The sequence below is a fragment of the Anas acuta genome, chromosome 1, assembly GCF_963932015.1.
Source record: "Anas acuta chromosome 1, bAnaAcu1.1, whole genome shotgun sequence".
Classification (NCBI taxonomy): Eukaryota; Metazoa; Chordata; class Aves; order Anseriformes; family Anatidae; genus Anas; species Anas acuta.
The window spans coordinates 115904101-115925866 of NC_088979.1; the positions used below are offsets into that span (position 1 = coordinate 115904101).

At 37.6% G+C, this 21766-nt stretch overlaps 1 protein-coding gene across 12 annotated transcripts in view; it reads left to right on the plus strand.

The window, feature by feature from the left end:
• SENP7 (SUMO specific peptidase 7) overlaps positions 1-17969 on the plus strand; it is a 43803-nt gene extending 25834 nt beyond the window's left edge. For 11 of the 12 annotated variants that reach the window (XM_068695004.1, XM_068694964.1, XM_068695011.1 and 8 more), the window contains 13 exons: positions 1130-1163; positions 1937-2104; positions 3611-3873; positions 4921-5054; positions 5947-6063; positions 7591-7710; positions 9007-9099; positions 9899-10077; positions 10517-10569; positions 10902-10939; positions 11194-11262; positions 13118-13268; positions 15734-17969. In XM_068695004.1, coding sequence (XP_068551105.1) covers positions 1130-1163; positions 1937-2104; positions 3611-3873; positions 4921-5054; positions 5947-6063; positions 7591-7710; positions 9007-9099; positions 9899-10077; positions 10517-10569; positions 10902-10939; positions 11194-11262; positions 13118-13268; positions 15734-15871 — 1557 coding nt within the window. In that variant the 3' untranslated portion in view covers positions 15872-17969. Of the gene's footprint in view, positions 1-1129; positions 1164-1936; positions 2105-3610; positions 3874-4920; positions 5055-5946; positions 6064-7590; positions 7711-9006; positions 9100-9898; positions 10078-10516; positions 10570-10901; positions 10940-11193; positions 11263-13117; positions 13269-15733 lie in introns of those variants that run through there. The other variant, XR_011100495.1, reaches the window with a different exon arrangement.
• Positions 17970-21766: the final 3797 nt, after the last annotated feature.

Genomic DNA, 21766 nt, shown 5'->3' on the forward strand with positions numbered 1-21766 from the left:
GTTGATGTATTATGGTGACATCTTGATAAAATTTAAAAATGAAAATTCTGGCTATGGTATTTGGTTATAGTACAGATTTTAGAATAAAATAATCATAGTGATCAGAGTTGAGATGTTTAATATGCACTGATGTTAACATTTAAACAGAAAAGTCTTTGTTTTGTAGCTTCAAAGACCGTTAAAACGATACTAAAAGCATTAGTGCATAGGCAACATGTGACTCAAAAGGGTATAGAAACGTAAGTGAAGGTGTACTTTAAATGCAGTACCAGCTCCAGAAGTTTCCACAGGCGTTTGACTATGTTCATTGTATTTATTGCAGTTATAAAAGTATAAGCATGTGTATTTTTTTTTTTGTTCATAGCTAGACATATTGAAATACTGAGTTGTAATAATAATTTAAGCTTTTCACAAAACAGCAATTTTGTGCAGCAGTTCTTATGCAGTAATGAAAACATCTCATGAAAATCTCTTAAATGAATATGCCAAAAACATTTCAGGGACCAGTTTAAATATTTTAGAATCAATGCTTTTAGGTGGAAAGTAAAATTTTTCCTTGGGGGAAAAAAAAACTCATTCTTAGTGCATGTTGCAGTGAAGTAAGAGCAACCTCTTCTGTGAGCGTATATGACAGCCTTCAGTCCAAGTGATCATAAAGCATTCTTTATTTAGCCAAGTCTTCTTAACATAGTGGCAGCATAAGTAGAAACTTTAGAGGCCTTCAGTGCAAAACTTAGTATAAATACCGAGGTCATTGTCCAGTGTCGACTGTTTATGTGGTATTTATTAGTTCAAATAGTGCAGCTTACACTTACAGTCTTTATCATGGAGCATCTAAAAATAAGTTCCTTTTGTCTAAGCATTGATCTTTGTTGATTTTTTTTTTTAAGGAGTCTGTAAGCAACTCTAACTTACTGCTTATTCTCACTGTCATTTGAATTCTGTAATACATATATAAGAGTGTTGTTTTAGGTGAAATAGACAATGTTAAGTCTCAAATTAGGTCTGTTGTTTTCAGTTTATTTGGCTATAAGCAGAAAAAGATGTGGAGATAATAAAATATTCTTACTTAGTTTTAAACAATTTGTAAAAAGCAAACTCACCTATATTCTTTTTAATCTTATTTCAGTTTATGACCAAGTATATTACGATACCATTTCAAGGTAAGAAATTTTTTTTATTTAGCCTTCTCTTAACCATATCTTTAGAGTACAGCACAGCATATATTTATATTGTGAATAGTTTATAATCTTACTTTCACAAAAACACTGATACATTTTTCAATAAATGAAAGTGTTGGTGTCTATAGTGTAAGCATTAATAACAGCAGGTTTTTACATTTTTAAGGTAACTTTTAGTGTTAATGGCTTGCTTGTACATTCCTGCATATATGGAGTGCTGAACTGTATTTAATGTACCAAATCATGTTTTTGAGGTGAAACGTTAATCCTTTCAGATTAGGGTTTTTAGACCCTAAGGTTTATTAAAAATGTATGGATTGATTAAAGCCAAGAGGAACATAAGTATGGATTTGCAATCAGTCTGTTATCCAAAGGTGGTGTATGGTTTACTATATCTCATAGCATTTCTAAGGTGGATTGACCAAAAGAAAATAGGAGTTCATGACTTGCAAATTTGTTAAATTTGTATGTATTATTTGTGGTTATTCTGAGCAAGAATAAGATTTCTCTTCCGTGAAAATGATGTTTAACTTCTAGTGTTATTGTTTGGTATCTTTGTTTTACCTGGTTTGATATAAGTGATTTAAGTACTAAATTCTCAACACATTTAGTATAGTGCTAGGAATAAAATATGTGAATACAGTTTTAATACACTCTAATAGTACTGAGGTCCTAGTATGTAATTACTATGACATGCATGACTTCAATTATCTATGGTAGCGAAAGAAAGTTAATTTAAATCTTATTTTCTACAGTGGCACTTAATAAGAATACCAAGCTGACAGTGGATACCCTGGATTTGAGAAGGTTTGGCATGTGGAGAAGTGATGGTGGCTGTTCAACAATAATTTTCCTTTGGTTGTCTGCGGATTATGTAGAAAAGATTGAAACCCAATTAGGAAAGCGGGTTATCAGCAAACCATGTGAGTAATAACTTTTCCTAAACACAATGAAAAGGTCTAGTCCATGTCAATAACGGAGTTATTTTACAGTTGCACTTCTGGAATATTAAGGAAAACCAATAGCTTTTTTAAGACAAAAATCAGTCAGTTCTGCTTTTCCAAATATGAGCATAACAAGACATCTTAGAAAAAAAAAACACAGCATAATGTGATTGGAAATCACTGCTACATAAATAAATAAAATAAAAGATCTTGTAACATTGTTCAATTTTGTGTGTTAATGCCTTTAAAAACTAGGCTTGTGTAAGAAGTACCTCTCTCAAAAATAAATGGGATATGGTAAGTGTCCTTACTCTTGAGTAGTGTATATGCTAGAAGAATGGCATGGCAGATAAATGTTGATTTGTTTCTTTGACAACACTGCCAAGGCAATTGGATTATTATTGGAGAAAATTTTGACTAGATGCCAAATGGGATGGTTAGTGTGTAGGATCTTACAGATTAGCTCTGTTTGTTTTTTTGAGGGTGAAGGTCTGTAAGAACTGAGTATAACTTTTGCTCAATTAATTCAGAGTGTTTGAATCATGCCATGTTTTTACATTAGCAAAGTCATTACAAAATGACATCTAGCAAAATTATGATGTCAGAGTTGCCTTTGTGAAATTTAACAGTACTTCTACCCTGTACAGTCACTACCTCTATAAAGATAAAATGCATGTAATGCTAACTTTACCTAAGGAGCAGGAGTTCTTTAACATGAGACATTAAGTGATGTTTTAGCAGTGAGTTACCTTCACTTTTCTAGATCTGAGTTTATCAAAGTTACTGGTAGTGTCTATAGACACAGCTACCAGTTAAATGAGTGGTATCTAAGTATGAAGCTGTGGGACATTTCTTAGTATTAGGTTTATGTATCTTGATTATGTATTTATTCTGGTGGAAACCTTCAGGAATTATTAAATTTCTATGCTTGAACGTTTTAAGCCTTTTAAATACACACCAATGTAAATCTTCTGAAATGAGTGTAGACACAGATCAGTGGTAGTTTTACAGATGGTGTAAATGGTTGCTACAGTTCTGCTCTGCTTTCTTAGTGTGATAACATTAGAGAAAAATGTATCACACCAGATCAAACAACTTCAGGGGGGAAAGCTGCTGCAGCTCCGTGTCTCCCACTTCAGTCAGTAGCAAGGCTGAAGATGTAGTCCCAGCAGGCATGCCCGCATATACACAGCTGACAGTGCATACTACAGACAGGCACAGAGTGTTCATATAAAGACAGACACCAGTAACAGTCTCATCCTGTTTCCCTCCCTGTGTGAGCAGGGTGGAGGCTCACTAGTGACCTGACGTCTGCTTTCTGCTCCTCTGGCCTTGTGGATGGGCTGACGGCCTTATGGTGAGCCCAGAAAGGATACTGCTTGGGCTCCTCCTGCTGTTGTCTCTCTGGGCTCCTCTATGGATGTGCAGGCAAGCATTTATCACATAACCTAATTGTTAATAATATCCATTCTCTCGTTTTTCCAGCCAAATCTAGCGAATTTGTTTTTCTTGAGTTGTCCCAACCACTCACTGAAGAAGAAGAAGCCAGGCTGTCTGAATTAATTGCAGACATAAGCAAGAAGAACAGAGCACCAGATCTCCCTGAATTTTTATCTTTGAAGCAAGCTTTACCCTTGTTTAAGGACCTGTCTCCTGAAGAAAGCTCTTTTATGAGTTCCAGTAAAGATTTACTAAAGCTATGTGTCACAAAAGAGAATACCTCATATGCTCATGAGCCTGCATTTCAGGTTAGTGAGTAGCTGTTGCTTGATTCATCACTACTTGTTGGTATTTGCATATTCCAGTAAGTTTTAGATCAGTCGGGTGCAGAAAATACGTTTTATTTATCCATAGCATAAAAAACCAACACAATGTTTGCTATTTCTCACAAGAGGCAAGATTTGCAATGAACTGTGCACGAAGGAATAATGTGTAGACCTCATCTGTAAGTGGCAAATACTGAAGCTTTCAGTTCACTTATGGTTGTGTAAGCTTAGAACCAGTAGGGATTCCCTGCCCTTGTGCTGCCTCCAGGGCAGCAAGCCAGGAGTCAATAGCAATGGAGCCATTTTTCAGTTGAGGCAGAAGTCAATGGGTGCAGCAGAGGAGGAGCTGTGTATCTTACTCATTCCAGACACCTCTAGGCTTCCCTGTGGGGGCTTCACAGCTTGAAATGTTAAAGGATTCCTAAGCCTGCTAAGGAGTTGGGGCTGTGCATGCCCCCTTTGAATAGTTAGATGTCTCAACACAACCCCACATCATTGTCACTTCAGATATTATATGTGTTTGTTCTCATCAGTAAAAAGCACAGAGACAACGCATCAATCGGGTGGGAAACTTGGAACTTAAAAGTAAAGCTGTTCTGTTTCCAGTTCAAATCTGTATTGCTTCAAGACAAATTGTTAAGTAGATTTTTAAAGCTTCCAAGAATACACAGCTCCTAGTAAGGCAGTTCGATACTTGTCTTTGATCACCCTTTCGGGCCCTGTTTCTTCTCTAAAACTAATTCTGCCTCAGTTGGCTGAGTAATGCATATAAAAAGTTTAAGAGAGTGGTTAGAAACAGATGAAGACCTGTCACTGTATTGAAGGGGCATAGCTTTTTTTTTTTTTTTTTTTTTGGCTGAGCACTGGCACATTTGTCTAAATGCTCATTTATGTATACTTCTGCTCTCCAGCAAGGTTCCTCTTCAGAGATGTAGTGTAGTCTTGTGGGCTTCAGGCTTGATCTTTGTGTGTTCTGTATTACATATCAAGTTATTTGATGCTTTTTATTATTTTTTTTTTTTCTGGTAGAAATCAAACCCAAAAGTGGCCAGGCCCAGTTACGCCCTTGCAAATAAGCAGAGTAGTGGCTGCTATTCTATCTCTCTGTCCTCCGCACCGAATGAAGAATGGGAAGAAGTAAGAGAAACTGGAGCAGTTACGAAGTATGTATCTCTCATTTTAATGAGAAGATGAAGATGGAGCAAATTGATTTTAAAAGTTGATGGAATGAAAGCCCTGGCATGTTTGAGTTGATTTGAAAGTGTTGCATGAAAATTGTTACAGAAATTGAAAATACCATTAAATGTAAATGTAACTATTCCTGTTTCAATCTTAATAGTTAACAAACAAGATGGATGTTACAGGATGAAAGGAAAAAGAATCTCATAGAAGTTAGGGAATACCTAAACTGTGACTGCAAGGTCATATCATGGATGCATCAGTGGGAGGGTAGAGACTTTCTGACCTCTGTGAGTGTCCCCTAAGTCCATATCACAGCAAAACAACTGCTAACTTAAGCTGAGTCTTTTTTTTTTTCCTCTAAAAATGTTTTCTTTCACTGTTCTGTCATATTTGATTTTTGTATAACTAGTTGGTCATACAGTTCACTACTTATTACAGGCCCTTGGTTAACAAAAGACATGCGAAAATGAGCACATGAATGTGTAATGCAGCAAGCTAGTAACAGAGTATTAGTGAATAGAAAATTACTGTTCATTCATACCTTTTGAGTATGTACCTCCCCTAGTATTTCTTCTCATTTTGTATAACCATTTGTAAATTACTTTTATCAATAGAAAAAAAAAAGGTGAAGGTGAAAAGTAGTTTCCTTTTCAAAAGCTTTCTCAAAATTCCTGTGTTCTAGTGTGCAGTGTAAACACACTTACACTTCTGTAAACACTCTTAGTATTGGGTGAAGGGCTTTTGAGGTAGTTAATGGCTTTAAGAACTACCATTTGTTTTCTAGAAATTATTTTCCATGCAGAACAGCCATAATAGGAAGTGTGAAGTAAAACATGTTTTTTTTGCTGTTATAATGTGATTTTTATTTTCTAGTCTGATTGTTTATCCACCCCCACCTGCAAAAGGAGGACTAGGAGTCACAAGAGAAGATCTAGAGTGTTTAGAATATGGGGAGTTTCTTAATGATGTCATCATTGATTTCTATCTTAAGTAAGTAATCATAGACTTAATTGTTTCCTTGTTCCTCAGACTTGATCTGGACTTAACTCTAACTGTAAATATCGGTCACTAAATATGCTATAACAGTTTAAAAAGAAACAGTATGATGACATGGTAAGTTTGGCTTTTTTAAAAGTTCTTGCATACTCTTAGCAGTTTTATCTGTTCCAATTTCATTCTCGTTGGCCCTCAAAAGGGCTGTGATACAGAAAAGCTGGAGAAGAAAAAAGGCTGCATGGGGACCTCACAAAACAGAAAGTGCTGAGCAGTTTTCATCAGGCAATTGAGCAAAGCAGAGGGTCTGTACTGGGTAGTTTATTTACTACGTTTGCATGAAATTTATTCTCAGCTATTCTTTGCAAGAGTTCAGGGATTTTTCTGATACGTGGCTCCTGCAGAAAGGAACATAGCTAACACTTTTTGAGGAGGTTGTGGTTGCCTTAGCAGCTTCATGCCATCCTACTTAAGTTACTTGTGAAAGTAACTTCTTGAGAACTGGCATTGTAGGCCACCATTCCCTAAAGCAGAGATTTATTTTCCTGGTGCTGACTTAAACCTAAGCAGAATTCTGGCTTTTTTGAGGGCTGTCTGCAAGAATTTCATTTAGCTTGGCATCCAGCATGTCAGTAGTAACTGTAACCAATAACAAGCCAGACAAAACTTCTAGCCTAAAGGAATGGTAAAGGAAACATGTACCAGAGTGTTTTGATGTAGCGTTACAGTGAAGCCTTCCTATCTTCTGTTCTAAACTAAAATAAACCACATAGCATGACCCTTGTAATAGCTAAAGCTCCTTCTTACCAGAAAAAGATTTGAATAAGGAATTTAATGCAATTACTGCAGAAAGCCCTCTGCTTTTTAAATTAGACTTCTTCCCATATTTTCAGTTTACATCATGCCGCAAACTGTATGATAAATGACAGTGTTACATGAGTCATCAGGTGAAGCTGAAGGCACCTTGTGTAGTGTGACTAAAATTTTAAGATCATTGAAATCATTAAAATTTTGGCCTTCTAGGATTACAGAGTAAACATTCAAGATAATGTTGGTAGTAAAATGGTCAACGGTAAAATCATAAAAAGCGAGTTCCTGAATGTATGTGTCAACTTTCATGTGCATAGCCTGTAGAAATAAAATGGACAATTTATACTACTAACCTGTTCTATGCTTTTTGAAAATGCAGAAGTATAGCACTGCATAGGCTTATATTTGGCCAGATTTTTAATCCTGGCTTAGTTGAAAAGCCCAGAAACATAACTTTGAAGATAAACGTAGCGGCATTGATACCAGAGCACAAACTTGAGATAAATGTACCTGTATTCTTAGTAGCTGGTGTCCATCCATGTGCCTGTTCAAAGTAGAGCAGACAGAAAAGTTTGGCATGATTAGCAGCTGTGAAGACAACTGATAAGTATAATCTGAGTTTGCTAAATCATTAAAATAATCGTTCTTGTTTTTATCCGTAATGATACTTTCTAAAAAGGGAATATAACAATTTCCTTCTTTTTTCTTTGGTAGATACCTGCTGTTGGAGAAGGCTCCAAAACATCTTGCTGAACGTACGCACATATTTAGTAGCTTCTTCTATAAGTGCCTGACCAGGACAGAAAAGAACTCTGAGGGAGATCCCAAAGTTTCGTAAGTTAATTTCAGATGGCATACTGACCAGAAGTAAGCTATTTGTTGCTGCTATTCAGACGTTCCACAGATTGTCTCCAAATTAGCACATAAAACAGTAATCACTGTTCTCCAAAGGGCTAGTGGTTAAATGTTGTTGCTCACTATTTAAGAATTCTTGTCTTTTTCATTAAAATCTGTACACAATTCATACAGAGTAGGAATGAAAGTGTTACCACCTTTCTCCAACTTTGAGAGTCTTCGCTTTAGGCAATTACTTAGATTTTGATAATTTTATTATAAACTCAGAGTTTTGCAAGGTAGCACATAATTTTAAGAAGTTGTACATTTAGAAATAATTTTAGATTTACCACGTAATTCATGCTACATATTAATAATAAATTACTGTCCAATATTTTACTAAGAAATTTATCTTGCACATCAACTGTATACACATGGGATTTTTTTACACTAACATCCCGGAGTTGGACAGTTTCACAAAAAGTTGTCAATAAGAGCTTAAGAACCCTGTGTTGCTTTGCACTTCCAGCTAAGTCTGTGCAAGCGGTGGGACTGTCCGTAGCACACTTGCAGTTTCTTCTCAACACTGGTGTTTGAGAGTGCAGCTTCTTGGAGTGATCATCTGCCAAGTGTTTTTGTATTGTTTCCATCACTACGCTTGTCAAAGTTTTTTGTTTGTTTGTTTGTTTGTTTTTATCCCTGAACTGATCTTTTTTCTATTAATGAAGTCCCCATTTTCTTCATTTTTTTGGTGAACGAGGCCACTTGCAGAAAGAGGGGTGCCATCTTGTTTCTGTGTCACAGTCATTGCTCATGAAACCTCTGTTAAAGGAAAAATGTGACTTCTCGAGTATTTTCAAAGAAGTCTCAGAAATACAAGTTGTGCTTCTAAGAATGTCTCCCATCAGTTTAAGTGCCTGTCTTCTGACCCTGAATGTTCTGGGGTGGAGACAAAATGGTCCGTGTTAAGAAACCTGTTGTGCCTTGGTCTGATTCCTTTTACAAGGCTGGACTGTCTGTAACCTTCTCATGGAACTAGACGGACACTTAATTCACTGTATTTCAAGGCCTGTAGCCGTTCTCAATCAGGAGATACATTTGGAAATTCTGGTTTTGTGTTTGGGTTTAGTCACTTGGGCTTAATGTTCTGCTGGTATATTTTTTCTGTCAGAGAAATGTCAAGAACAAATGGAAAAAGCATATAGGCATTGGGAATATGTAGGAGTACCAATCCACATACCTTAGTCTAGCTAAAAAGAACAAAACTGAACAGTAATTGTCATTTGGTTTCCGCAGAGCGGCACAAAGAAGACACAAAAGAGTAAGAACATGGACTCGCCACATAAACATCTTCAATAAAGATTATATCTTTGTGCCTGTGAATGAGGAGTAAGTCTCTGTGTTTTAAATACCTTTTACTGATATATAAAGATTAAATATTTGAATGTTACGATGATTTAAAATCTATGGCTGTAGACTTGGATAATTGGAAATGAGCACATTAGATTTTGAAGAAGTAACCACAAAGTGTGGAATGAGTAATTTTAAAGTCTTTCCAAAAGTTATTTATGAATTATCATTTTCAGTAACCTATTCATCTTTTTTCTTGGTTTTACTGCAAAATGCTTTTATATATTTCAAAATAAATTGCATATAATTATGATGATTCCCATGCAAGTTATATTTCTATAAAGAAATCCCAGCAGCTCATGGTGTTATTGGTAAAAGGAGCAGGAGGAATACTGTACCTAGGCCTGGCTGAAGAACTGTTCTGCATGTGGAAGTTCCAGCAAAGATGAATAGTAATTGCGAGTTGCATATGTTAAGTATCTGCAGAAAGAGATAAAGCTAGAGGCATGCCATACCCTCAGCTGTATTCAAAGCTGAGATTACCATCATAGATTATTTTATTACCTTATTTTATTTACAGTTGGATGGGTGATAAGGGAATTATAATTTGCTGTGGAAGGAATTAATATTTATTTTTTGCAGTTATGCCATAATGAAAAGTAAAAAGTGAGTGAGAGGATTTGTGTGTGATGCCATGAAGTAACATTGCAACACCAGTTACGTGTTGTCCAACAGTTGTCTATGAGTTCTCAGTGTTATAAAAATTTCTCATATCCTTTTCAGAACCAAATGTTATAGAATTTTGACGTTTTTCCCCCCTCTCCCCATTGCTGGGCAGGTCTCATTGGTACATTGCAGTTATCTGTTTTCCTTGGTTAGAAGAAGCTGTATATGAGGAGTGTCCCTATCAGAATTCACTTCAGTCAGAGAAGGGGAGTGAGAACACTGTAACTGCTTCAGTGTTGGCTTTTCCTGAAGAAGAAGAAATGGATGCAAACAGAAATTTATTCTCAAAAGGTAAATGACCTATAAGAAAATTATGTTGTTGTATATAGTTCTAATACTTTCTTAATCCTTGAAGGAGAGAGATAATGTCTTTAAAAGTATCTCAGTATCTATAAAGTATCTATACAGATGTAATATGTTTTTGTATTACCATGCATAGCAAGGACTGCACTGCATTCCTTTTGCCAGTAAGTGTGGAAAATAATGGAAGGGACATGTAAAGCGGTTGCTCAGATCCCATCATGAGTAGAAAGTTCTTTGATTTCATTAAGAATTTTATCAGGAAGGAATGCCCACGGTAACTTTGCTTTTGAAACGTTCAGAAGGGAAACAAAATTAGTTCATATTTTATTACGTTTTTTGAATGATAATAATCATGAATTTGAAAATGAAAATATTTCCGTTAGGAAATCTTTTCTTAAGACTTTATACATTTGTTCTTTTGTACTAGGTGGCAATGAAATTGCTGCTTCTGCCTCAGTCCTGGATGCAGGTATTTCTAAAGTAAGTGCCTTTCTGTGCTGACAGAGGAAATGTATTACTCAATTTCTGAAGGCTCTGAGACTTGACCAATGATTTTGCATTATCCTTTTTGCAGCTGCTGTTGTTATTTGCATGGCTTGCAGCATGTCCAAGGCACTTTGAATTAGCCTGGCATCTTCCTTTACCTATCTATGTTGCCTATGTTATGGTTTCAAATTTAAAAAAAATAATTTCTTAGTGGTTTCTCTCTTTCTGAAATGGGAGTCTTTCTGGCTTTACCTTTAAATCTGTAAAAACATTTGGGTTTATACTTGTAATTTTTGTAAGGTTAATTTTATTTTCTCTTCTCCCAGATCTCCCTGAGTAGTTCCAAAAGGCAAATTTGTAAAAGGTATGTTTGTGTTTTCATAGTACTTTTGTAACTTTTGTATCATTAAAGGGCTTATTAAGAAATTCTGCAGTGATTAATTCAGCTATTTGTCATACAGCTACAAATGTAGGGACTTGTCTGTTTTTGCTTTTTTTTTTTTTTTTTTTTGTGGGTTTGTTCAGCTATTAATGCTCTTGTTAAGCCGTATACAAAAAAAAAATAAATCTTTGTGTTGGTAGTGAAACACTAAACTGATTTTTTGTCATTGTTTACAGGCCTTGTATACTGATCTTAGATTCTTTGAAAGCTGGTTCCGTGCAGAAGACAGTTCAGGTTTTGAGAGAGTAAGTAACTACAGTTTCTATTATGTGAAAGAGATACTGCTGGTCATATTTCTATGTTCAAAATGCTTTCCTCTATAAAGATGTGTATTTCTGTTGCTAAAAGAAAACCCATAAACAGCCACAACAATATTATAACAGCATTACAGAGATTTGTGCCAGAAAGCTGTCTTTGTTCTGCAATAGATATAATGCAAAAATTGTAAAGTGAGCAGTCTTTTGAAATTGTGAATAAATAATAATTAGAAGTAATTTTTCCCCTCCAGTTCTGCATTGGAAGGTATTTTTAAGATGCCATACCAATGCTAAATACAGTGGGATAATCACCTTTATTGACCAGCTAGCCATGCTGTATTGAATGCATCCCAAAATGTACTTTACCATGGCTGTAGTTACCTGTAGTTTACTTTGGCTGCTGGGGCACCCTCTTGGCTCACATGGAGCCCACTGTCAGCCAGCACCCCCAGGTCCCTCTCTGCACAACTGCTTTCCTGCCACTCGTTTCCCAGTCTCTACCCCTGTCTGGCATTACTCTGTCCCAGGTGCAGCATCTGGCATTTACCTTTCAAGAACTTTATGCTGTTGATGATTGCCCAATGGTCTAGTCTATTCAGATACCTCTTGAAAGGCTTCTCTTCCCTTCAGAAAGTCAACATCAACTCCCAGTTTAGTATCATTGGCAAACTTGCCACTCCTGCATCCAGATCACTGGTAAAAATGTGAAAAACAGCCCTAGAATTGAGCCCTAGGGTACACAACTGGTGATCAGCTGCCAGCGAGATGCAGCCCCTTTCACTACGAGTCTTTGAGGCCTAACGTGGAGCCAGTGTAGCGTGTACTTGCTCATCTCACAGTTGGACAATTTGTGCAGAAGGATACTCTGAGGTGACAGTATCAAAAGTCTTAGTAAAATCCAGAAAAATACATCTGCTGCTTTCCCTTGGTGATCTTACCATAGAAGGATATCAAATCAGTGAGACAGAACTTTTCTTTTGTGAACCTGTGTTTGCTGGGCCTGATGATTGTGTTATCGTTTAACTGCCTTTCAGTGGTAACCAGGATAATCTCTGTAATTTTTCCAGGTATTAAAGTTAATCTAAGAGGTCTGTAATTTCCAGGGCTTTCTCTTGCGTTCTTCTTGTAAACTGGGATAACATTGGCTAGTTTACAGTCTGACGGGACCTCCCCAGACTCTCAGGACCTTTGGTAGATAATTGAGAGAGGTCCTGCTATAACATCTGCTAACACCTTCAGTATTCAGGGATGAATCCTATTAGGCCCAGTGAACTTAGGAACATTGAGCTGATACAAGTGGTTCCTTATGATTTATTTCACTGACAACAAATGGGGAAGTTGATGCACTCAGTCAATGGTATTATGTAAGGGTTATAATTGGTGCAGTTATAACTGAAGTTATTCAAAAGGTGAATTCTGAATTTTTAATGGTCTAATTTTTTTTAGGGTAGAAAAATACTGCTGGCTTCTTAGGTTGAACCCAAGCAAAATCTGGGTGATAGCCAGGAAAGATTCCTTGAGTTCTTCCTTAAGCTCGGTTTTTAAAATGTTATAGTATCCTAAAAGCTTGAATAAACTCAGTGCAAATGACTTTTTTATTATTTTAAATAATTCACACATCTTTTCCTTTGTGTATTGCATTATTATGTGGTAAAGCTGCATCTGAGTGTGATAGAATATTAAGTAGTGGAGATTTTGTTGCTCCTAGTATGAATTTCTTTGTCAGATTCTGTGAAAGAAAATGATTAAAGCTATTTTAGCATTTTGTCCAGCTTCAGAACAATACGGAGAAGTATCCCAAAATGCATTAAACTTAGTCTTTTTTTTTTTTTTTTTTCAATAGGTACCTTGAAGTGGAATGGGAAGCTAAACGAAAGACACGTCGGGAATTCAGTAAATCAACGATGGTTGACTTCTGTCCCCGGGTGCCTAAACAAGATAACAGCAGTGATTGTGGGGTGTATTTGCTGCAATATGTGGAAAGCTTCTTCCAGGTACTAATGGAAGCTACCTTCCCTTTTTCCCCACATTACTTCAATCCTCTGTTCCTTAGGCTAATGCTCAGATAGAAGACATGATGCTCAGACTCTAAAATTGTCAAAGGCATATGAGGAATAGATAAAACCCATTCTTCATGTAGTAGCAGGGTGTCTTTGTATCTGGAGCACAGACAATTTCTCCTGTGTTTCTTAGGCAGGCTTTTCTGAGCCCGTGGTTTAATACTGCATTTACATTGAAACATTTAAGATCTCTAACTATATGGATGTATTTGGATCCTATGTAGTTTACACTTTTCTGGCCTACAGATGGTACAAAGACGTATTTCCTGTGCAGGTCCTCTTGTAGCCTCTTGAACTTCATTCAGCTTTTCCATTTGCCTTTGAGTGTCTCTCTGCAGGCAACTGCATCTGCAAAGAGGTTGAATCCTTAAGAGAGAATGCACAGAGCTAAGGGAGCCTCTCTTTCCTGTTCAGCACATAAGTTTAAACATCTGCAGCCACTGGGCTTCAGACATTGTCTCTAGAATCTCCCCAACTCTTCTTCCATCTGGGCAGCCTGTGCCAGTGCCTCACCACTCAATCGTGTGAAAAATTTCTTCCTAATGTGTATTTAATCTAAATCCTACCATCCTTTAGTTTTAAACAAGTGATCCCTTGTCCTACCATTACACTCCCTGATAAACAGTCCCTCCTCAGCTTTCCTGTAGGCCACCTTTAAGTACTTGAAGGCCATTGTACGATCTACCTGGAGCCTTCTCTTCTCCAGGCTAGTTAACCCCAACTCCCCTAGCCTGTCTTCGTAGGTGTGGTGCTTCAGCCCTCTGATCATCTTCACGGCCCTCCTCTGGACCTGCTCTAACAGGTCTATCTCTTTCTTATGCTGGGGGCCCCTTAGCCAAACGCAGCACTCGAGGTGGGATCTCACAAGAGCAGAGCAGAGGCGGACAATCAGCTCCCTCACTCTGCTGGCCATGCTGTTTTTGATGCAGCCCAAGATATGGTTGGCTATTTCTGGGCTGCGGGCACACCTTGCTGACTCATGTTGAGCTTTTCATCCACCAGTCCAAGTCCTTCTTTGTGGTTCTCATCTCTGTCCACTCATCACCCTGCTTATATTTGTGCTTGGGGTTGCACCAGCCCAGGTGCAGGACCTTGCGTTTGGCCTTGCTGACGATCATGAGGTTCCCCCAGGCCTGTCCAGGTCCCTCTGGATGGCATCTCTTGCCTCCAGCATGTCGACTGCACCACACAGCTCGGTGTCATCCGTAAACTTGCTGAGGGTGCGCTCAGTCCCACTGCCCATGTCACTGATGAAGGTGTTAGCGTCTGTCCCAGACTGACCCCTGAGGAACACAGCTTGTCACTGGTCTCCACCTGGGCATGGAGCCATTGCCTGTGAGTCTTGGAGTGCAACCAGCCCACCAATTCCTTACCCATAGAGTTGTCCATCTGTCAAATCCATAATTCTTCATTTTAGAGAGGTCCTGGGCAACCTGCTCTAGTTGGCCCTTCTTGAACAGGGAGTCTGAACCCTGTGACCTCCAGAAGTTTCTTACAGCCTCATCCATTCAGTTATTCTTTGATAGAGAGGTTGAGCTATTGTGTAGGTACAAGACATTTTTTTATTTTTACCAAAGCTACTGAGCTTCCCGTTCTCTAACAGCGTGGCTGTGTTCTCATTGCAGAAGCAAGGCCAGGTGGTTGTAGTTTGTTCTCAACATGGCTTATAGACCGCACATCATGATGTAGTTTCTCACTTTTTTTTCAATTTATTGTATACTTTATTCACAGGAAGGAGAAGGTGAAATATAAGCATGGTAAAAGAATGACAAGGGGAAGAGGAGCTAAAAAAACAAACAAACAAACAAACAAAAACTTTGGCAATTGAGCTGTGGTATTGCAGTCTTATTGCCAGAGCTATCAACCTCTTCCATCCATTTAAATTTGCTATCCTCTTTTGTTCCGAATTTTCCCCTCTCATGGCCTGCTAGACCTGCTAGCAGTGTTCTTGCTTCTTTGTTCCATTCTATCAGACAGACCAGCTCATGACAATAAAAAACATGCGTGAGGCCTCAGAACCTCCTCTTGCTTGGCTGCTGTATGTTTGACCCTTCCCAATAGTGTGATCGTACCCATCTTGTGACTGAAGTGTGCATGTCCAGTTGTATTACAGTACTTGGAATCAGTCTTGAATATGAGCTTATACTGAAGTATCTTTAAGAGAAATGATGTGTTTTGTGTTTACCATGAGTAGCTTGTGGTTTGTATGTATATGATTACCGTAGAGGAACGAGAATTTAGCTTTGAGCTCTGTTACTATGTCTCGTGGTAACTTGTTTGTGCGTGCATGGTCTCAGCAGTAATGGAAGACTTTGAAAATGTTTTTGAAGGTCACTCTAGGAAATTCAAGCTGTAAATATTTCTCTCTTTTTTTTTTTTTTTTTTTTTTTTGTTACTAGAATCCCATAGTTAACTTTGAACAGCCGGTGCACCTGGAGAAGTGGTTTCCTCGTCAGCTGATCAGAAGCAAAAGAGAAGAAATCCGAGACCTGATCTTGCAACTGTACTTTCAACAGCACAGTGGCAGCAGTAGCTAATAAATGGAATCAGCCAGATTCAATTCACCTGGCAAAGATGTTGCTGTATGAAGTAACTAGAACTCTGCTTAGCAGAATTTGGGCTCTTCCTACCTTGCAAGGAAGAGAAAAATTACCACAAGAAGTATTTTGTTTGTTTGTTGTGTATTTATTTAAAGAATTATTTTAATTTGGATGCAGTTATGGGCTGAAAAGAAAATGTTGTAGATAAGTGTAAATATGTAAGTTAAAGCTAATACATGTAAGTTGTTAACTGATTTTTTTACTTGGAGTATGAAAATGTGTACAGGTATGTGCCGCAAAGATGTAAAAATATTTTGATCTTTTGGAGCCTGTTCTTTGTAATTCTACTTAAACATAGCTCAGAGCTGGATGAGCACATAGGAGTCAGGCCTGAAGACAGGATTTTGACCCTATTAGACTGTATCTCTACTTTGCAGTTCATACAGATAGAATGAATACTATGTATTGTTTTAATTTAAGTATCTGATATTGACTCTTTTTAGAGCTGTATTTTTTTTAGTTTGGTTTCTGATTACATACAGAAATAGTCTGCATGTTTCAGAATATTCTGGTGAGATTTGAGACTGCTGAGTTTTGATTTTTTTCCTCCCTGAGCATTTTCATCATAAAAATTGATTTCAGTGAATTGAAGACATTTGAGAGTAAGATCTGAAATCTTTTAAAGCCAGAAGTAGACTCTTCTGAATGTCTTCTGTGATTTTTTTTTTATGTCAAATTATAGAAATCTTGCTCTAAAAGTACATGCTGGTACAATACATGCAGGCAATAGTTTTTACTCTTTTTTGCCTTATTTTTGGGAATTATTCCTGTGAATATCAAGGCATCATTTGCATTAAAAAGGCAAGTAGATTGTGGCTCAATAAGTTTGAGATATTTCACTGAAAGCCTGTTTTTATTTAGAAAGGACATTATTACATATAATATCTTGAAGACATTACATTTATGTATTAGACAAACAGGATTTATACTTTGCTCAGGAGAATTGAGTAAAGATACCCAAATGTTCAAGTGTTTGAACTCAGGACTTGATTTGATAAACTAGCACAAGTTTATCATGGTCTACATATAGACTTATGTAGTTTTTCTCAGACAGTGATCATGGAAAACTTTAATAACATTTTGATATGTGCACACTTTTTTTCTGTAGTTATACACGATAGAAGGTGGCTGTTTTAAGAGGATGCTTTCTCCTATTCCTCACTGTAAGTAACTTTGTATCACAGTAAGCTTCAGAAGAACCATGTTGCAGAGAAACACCAAAACCACCTTGTGTCATAAGTGTATCTGCAAAACCAGAGATGTTAAAACTGGAGGTAGGCTAGAGAGTAAAAATAAAAATTTAGGGCAACCCAAAGGTGTGGACAATTTTATGGTATCACAGAATTCTCAGGACCCTTTCCCTCACGGCAACTCCAATACCTAATGTTTGGAAAATCCAGTCATTATTTCAGGTTCTGTACTGTCATCCAAAAAAAAAAAAAAAAAAAAAAAGACAAAAACCAGCATTGTTTCTCAAACCAGGAAGCATTCCTTCTGGAGAATAGAAACAATTTTAAAACCTAATTTTCTGAGTGCAGTTACTTTATGTACAACTGTGGGCAGCCTAGTGCAATTACCTTGTGTTTTTGACTTAAGTTTTGCTTTAATTCTATATCCTTATCACTACCCTCCACCAATATCTGTCCCTCTCATCCCAGAGTTTTTGTGACTTAGATCCAATAAATCTCATCACCACCATTACTTACACGGATAATCTTTGTATTTATTATAAGAGATAAATGATAAAATGCAGAAATGTGTACCCTTTCTCTACACCTTTTCAATTGATGAATATATTCAACGTTCCCTTACTACAAATTTGGACTTTTCTTACGGTATAATTAGTCTATATCATGAAGCAATATTTGTTCTGTTTTAGATTGACTGGTTTATAGATATTTAAAAACAAAAGTTATGTATACACTTTTCTAAATTGATTTTGTAACAGTAAAGGATTACCTTTGTAGATTGATGTTAGATACGTGCTATGCGAATGCCAATACATTTGATATTAAAATCTCCAGATGTTGCTGAACACGACTGTCAACCATTCTTTTCCCTTCTGCCACAAATAACTGGTGAGCTAAGTGTAAGATAGTTCATCCTACTGCATTTAAGGTATGTACTTAGTATGTCTCTCTTAATTCAAATTTGTTTCAAAGTGATTATTTGCTCTGAAGTCCTTAAAAAGGCACACAGCTAGTTCACAGCGTCTGTGGCAAGCAAGTCTGCTTTTTGGCTTGTCAGACATAGTTTTCTGTAGTCTTTTCAGTTTTCTGCTTAACAGTATGGACAGCCTGAGTGATAGTTGGGGAAATGCATGGATCCAACAGCCTCAGCCCACATTGTTCCAGCCATAAGCATTTAACAGATAATGTGGTGAATACTAGAAGTGTTCGTGGGACAAGTTGTACTCCATGTACCTTTGTTGGTGGCTTTTGTTTGTTTGTTTGCTTCTTTTTAATTGCTAGAGCTCTCTAGAGATAACTTCTGGCAGTGCTCTTTTATGCGGAGTACTGGACAGACTCAGGGCTCTTTGTGCACATCTGTGTCTCCATTTCGTTTATCAATCCCTGTTTAACTGAAATAGTAGAGTGGTGTGATACTTAAAAGCAAACCAATCTTTGTAGGGCTCTTTAATGTATACTTTGCAATTTGTTTTCAATTGTTCTCATGAAATGTTAAACATAGCTAAAAGAAACTGCCACAATCTGGCTGTGTGGGACCTGAAACTGGCTTCCATAAAGAGATCTGACTCATGGAGTTTGATTTAGGGTACTGTTGGCAAGCGTGACACAAGAAACAAGGCTGAAGAGAAATAACTTGTAGGAAATAAATCTTCCAGGAAAAATATATATACAACAACAACAACAACAACAAAAACTTCTTTTCATCAAGCACTGGAGGACTGAATCATGAAAACGTGAGTGTACTTTAAAAGGTATCTGTCAACTGGCAGGCATAGATTCATAGCAATCTCTCTCTCTTTCTGGGACTCCCCTCCTGGGATTTGACCCTGAAATGAGGTCGCAATACTCAGTAAGTACTATACCTTACAAAATTAGGAGGACTCAAAAGTTACAATGGCAACACTCTTGTCTTGGTTGTGAAGGGAGTTGAAATATTTCCTCTGGCAACCCCTTCCAAAAAAAAAAAAAAGGGCTCATAGGTTTCTAGATTTAAAAGCAAGAATTGTAGAATGAGACATGGAAGATCTCAAAAGAGCAGAAAATGCTTCTGTTGATGGTCAAATAAAACCAAGACGAACAGCAATAAATCTGTCCAGGAGGATTGAAATGAGAAACACCAAAGATGAAGCACAGGCACGGGGATCATCTTTGACTGTCAAACAAGGTAAGATGTATTCACCTGATTCAGAAAAGGAGGAATGCTATAAATAAGTTTATATATTATGGACGGAGTAAATAATGAAGTGTTAGATTACTTTGGTTGACCTCACTTCCTGATTTTTCTGGTCCAAATATTTTACAATACTAGATGATGGAAGATGTGGTAGTAGGACAAGCCGTGCTGGGCTGATCTGCTCAGCTGGAAAGCTAAGCAGCCTCAGGCCGTGCTTATTCTTGGGACATGGTTCACCAGAGAGCTCCTGCTACCAGGGACACAAGCAAAAGGCAGTCATGGAGAAATGCTGGCAACAGCAAGCACAGAAACCTAATGAGTGAAAAGACTTAGTCTAACCTGATTGTCTTGGCTAAACTGATCAGGAATTTTGTTGGAGAATCCTGTCACATACCATGAAGTCGCTTGCTGTAGTGCAGGCACAGGAGACAATTTGTAATCTTGGTGTCATGCTGTTTTCCTGAAAAACAGGGAGCTTTTAAGCCATCATGCAACCCCTTGATAGAAGTATTTAATTAAGGTATATTTTCATCTTGCGTTGTTTAGCTACAGATGGATGGATTTAGCTTTTTGAATAAAGTGTATCTGAAAAACTAAAATTTAAACTATGTGCGTTATAGCAGAATTTCAGGACTGTTATCTTGTAAAGTACTATGAATTGGATAATCACATCCTTTTCAGAAATATAGTGTTAGAAAATTGGCTTTTTATTATCAGAGGTGTTGACAGGACCTTGGTCTTTACTTTCCCCTCTTTTTACCAGCAAGAATATACTTTTCCGAAATACTTTTGAACAGATGCAATCTGGCTGATGGAAATGAAGAATTAACAGTACTCTTATGCAACACATTACTCTAAAGGTCCTAGCCAAATCAAGAGAGGCATTCGTTTTTGAGGGTTACTTTGAAAACTTTATTCCAGGAGTTGTTTTGCTTGTTTTAATAAACTTTAAACGATGATTATGCTTTCTTAGCTATGCATTTTGCTGTCATAAAGGCCTAGAAGGAGATTTGTAGCTGTTGCAAATTCGAATAGCAGTGCTGAAATCAGCATTGAATATAAAATTGATGCTTTGAACTAATACAAAAAAACATGAAATTAAATGTTTAGAATACTTTGTCACGCAGAGGCTGACATAGCCGTACCATCGAAAGCTATTACATTTTGACAGAGAGATAAAGCAGGTAGTTTTTATACTATCCAAATTCTGATTGCATTTGAGTACTTTGTTGCTGAAAAAACCAGCAACACTAAATATGAAAACTCTCCAGGAAAGCTTCGTACTATTTTTCATACTCTTACTCAAGCTCACACATTCTGAGAATGTTTTCTAAAAGGATTAGTTACCATGCTTTCTTTAGGTGAGTTAGCCTCTGCCTTTGTAAGTATGTAAAGTAATTCTAGTTTTGATCATTTGTATTTTCCCAGGGTAATGGAAGCAATGGCAGTCATGACAATGAAAGCACTCACATCTGCAGAGGATTAAAGAAGGGCTGGTGTGTGTTGCTGAATCCAGCATTGTAGTACAGGTACCCAAGCTAGCCTCAAAAGTTTATGGGCAGGAAAGCAGGATTGTTCCTATGCCTCACCTCATAGGGACTGTTCAATTTACAGTTTCGGTGTGGTGTAGTGTGTGTGTACTGCTGCTGCCAGTTGTGTAGCTAGCTTAACCGAGCCAGCCAGGGTGAAGAGTGCTGGTTTGATGTATCTGAAATGTCTGATTCTAAGAAAACTGTTCGAGGGTGTCGGAGCAGCTCAGTGGTTTAATATAAAGTGTAGTTTAGTAATTTTGTGGAAAAAGGAAAAGCATTTTTTTTGGTATCGAGAATACCAGCCAAAGTCTGTTAGATGTCATAAGACAGAGTCTAAAAGGGTGGTTTCCTTTGATTCCTGTGGGTGTCCTGTTTGTAATGTCAGGGATTATCAATGTTACCTGAATCATTAAGAGTTCAGCAGAGCAGCCAGAACAGAGGAGTCAGCACTGTATACCTCAGGAGCCCTGTGCTATCGCTCAGCAGACCATCATCTGGGAAGCCTTGGGAATATTTATGCAAAACCACTGCCCAAAAGTCACCTCAGTGAAACCAGCTGTTAGCTCAGATACATCTGAATGCAGTATCCAGCTAGTTCCAGGTAATGCCACCCAGGAGGCAGCCCTGCCACTTTTTTTTTTTAGTGGTGTGAATGCTGCCTGCCATTGCAGGTTGGCCTCAGTACACATTTCCACAAGGAGCTGACGCCTGGACAGGAGGGAGCTGAGAGAGCTGCTGCTTTCCTACACCCTGTGTCCTCTCTGCAGCTCTTCTTAACTGATCGCCTCTTCAGGTATCAGCACAAATCTGTTCTTAATGCTCATCTCAGATTATATCTGAACAGAAATGAAAGAGTCGCGATTTGCCCTGATTTTATCCTGGGGGAAGCAGATGTTGTGGGATGCAAAAACCAATGTTTTAGCAGCACAAGATTTCC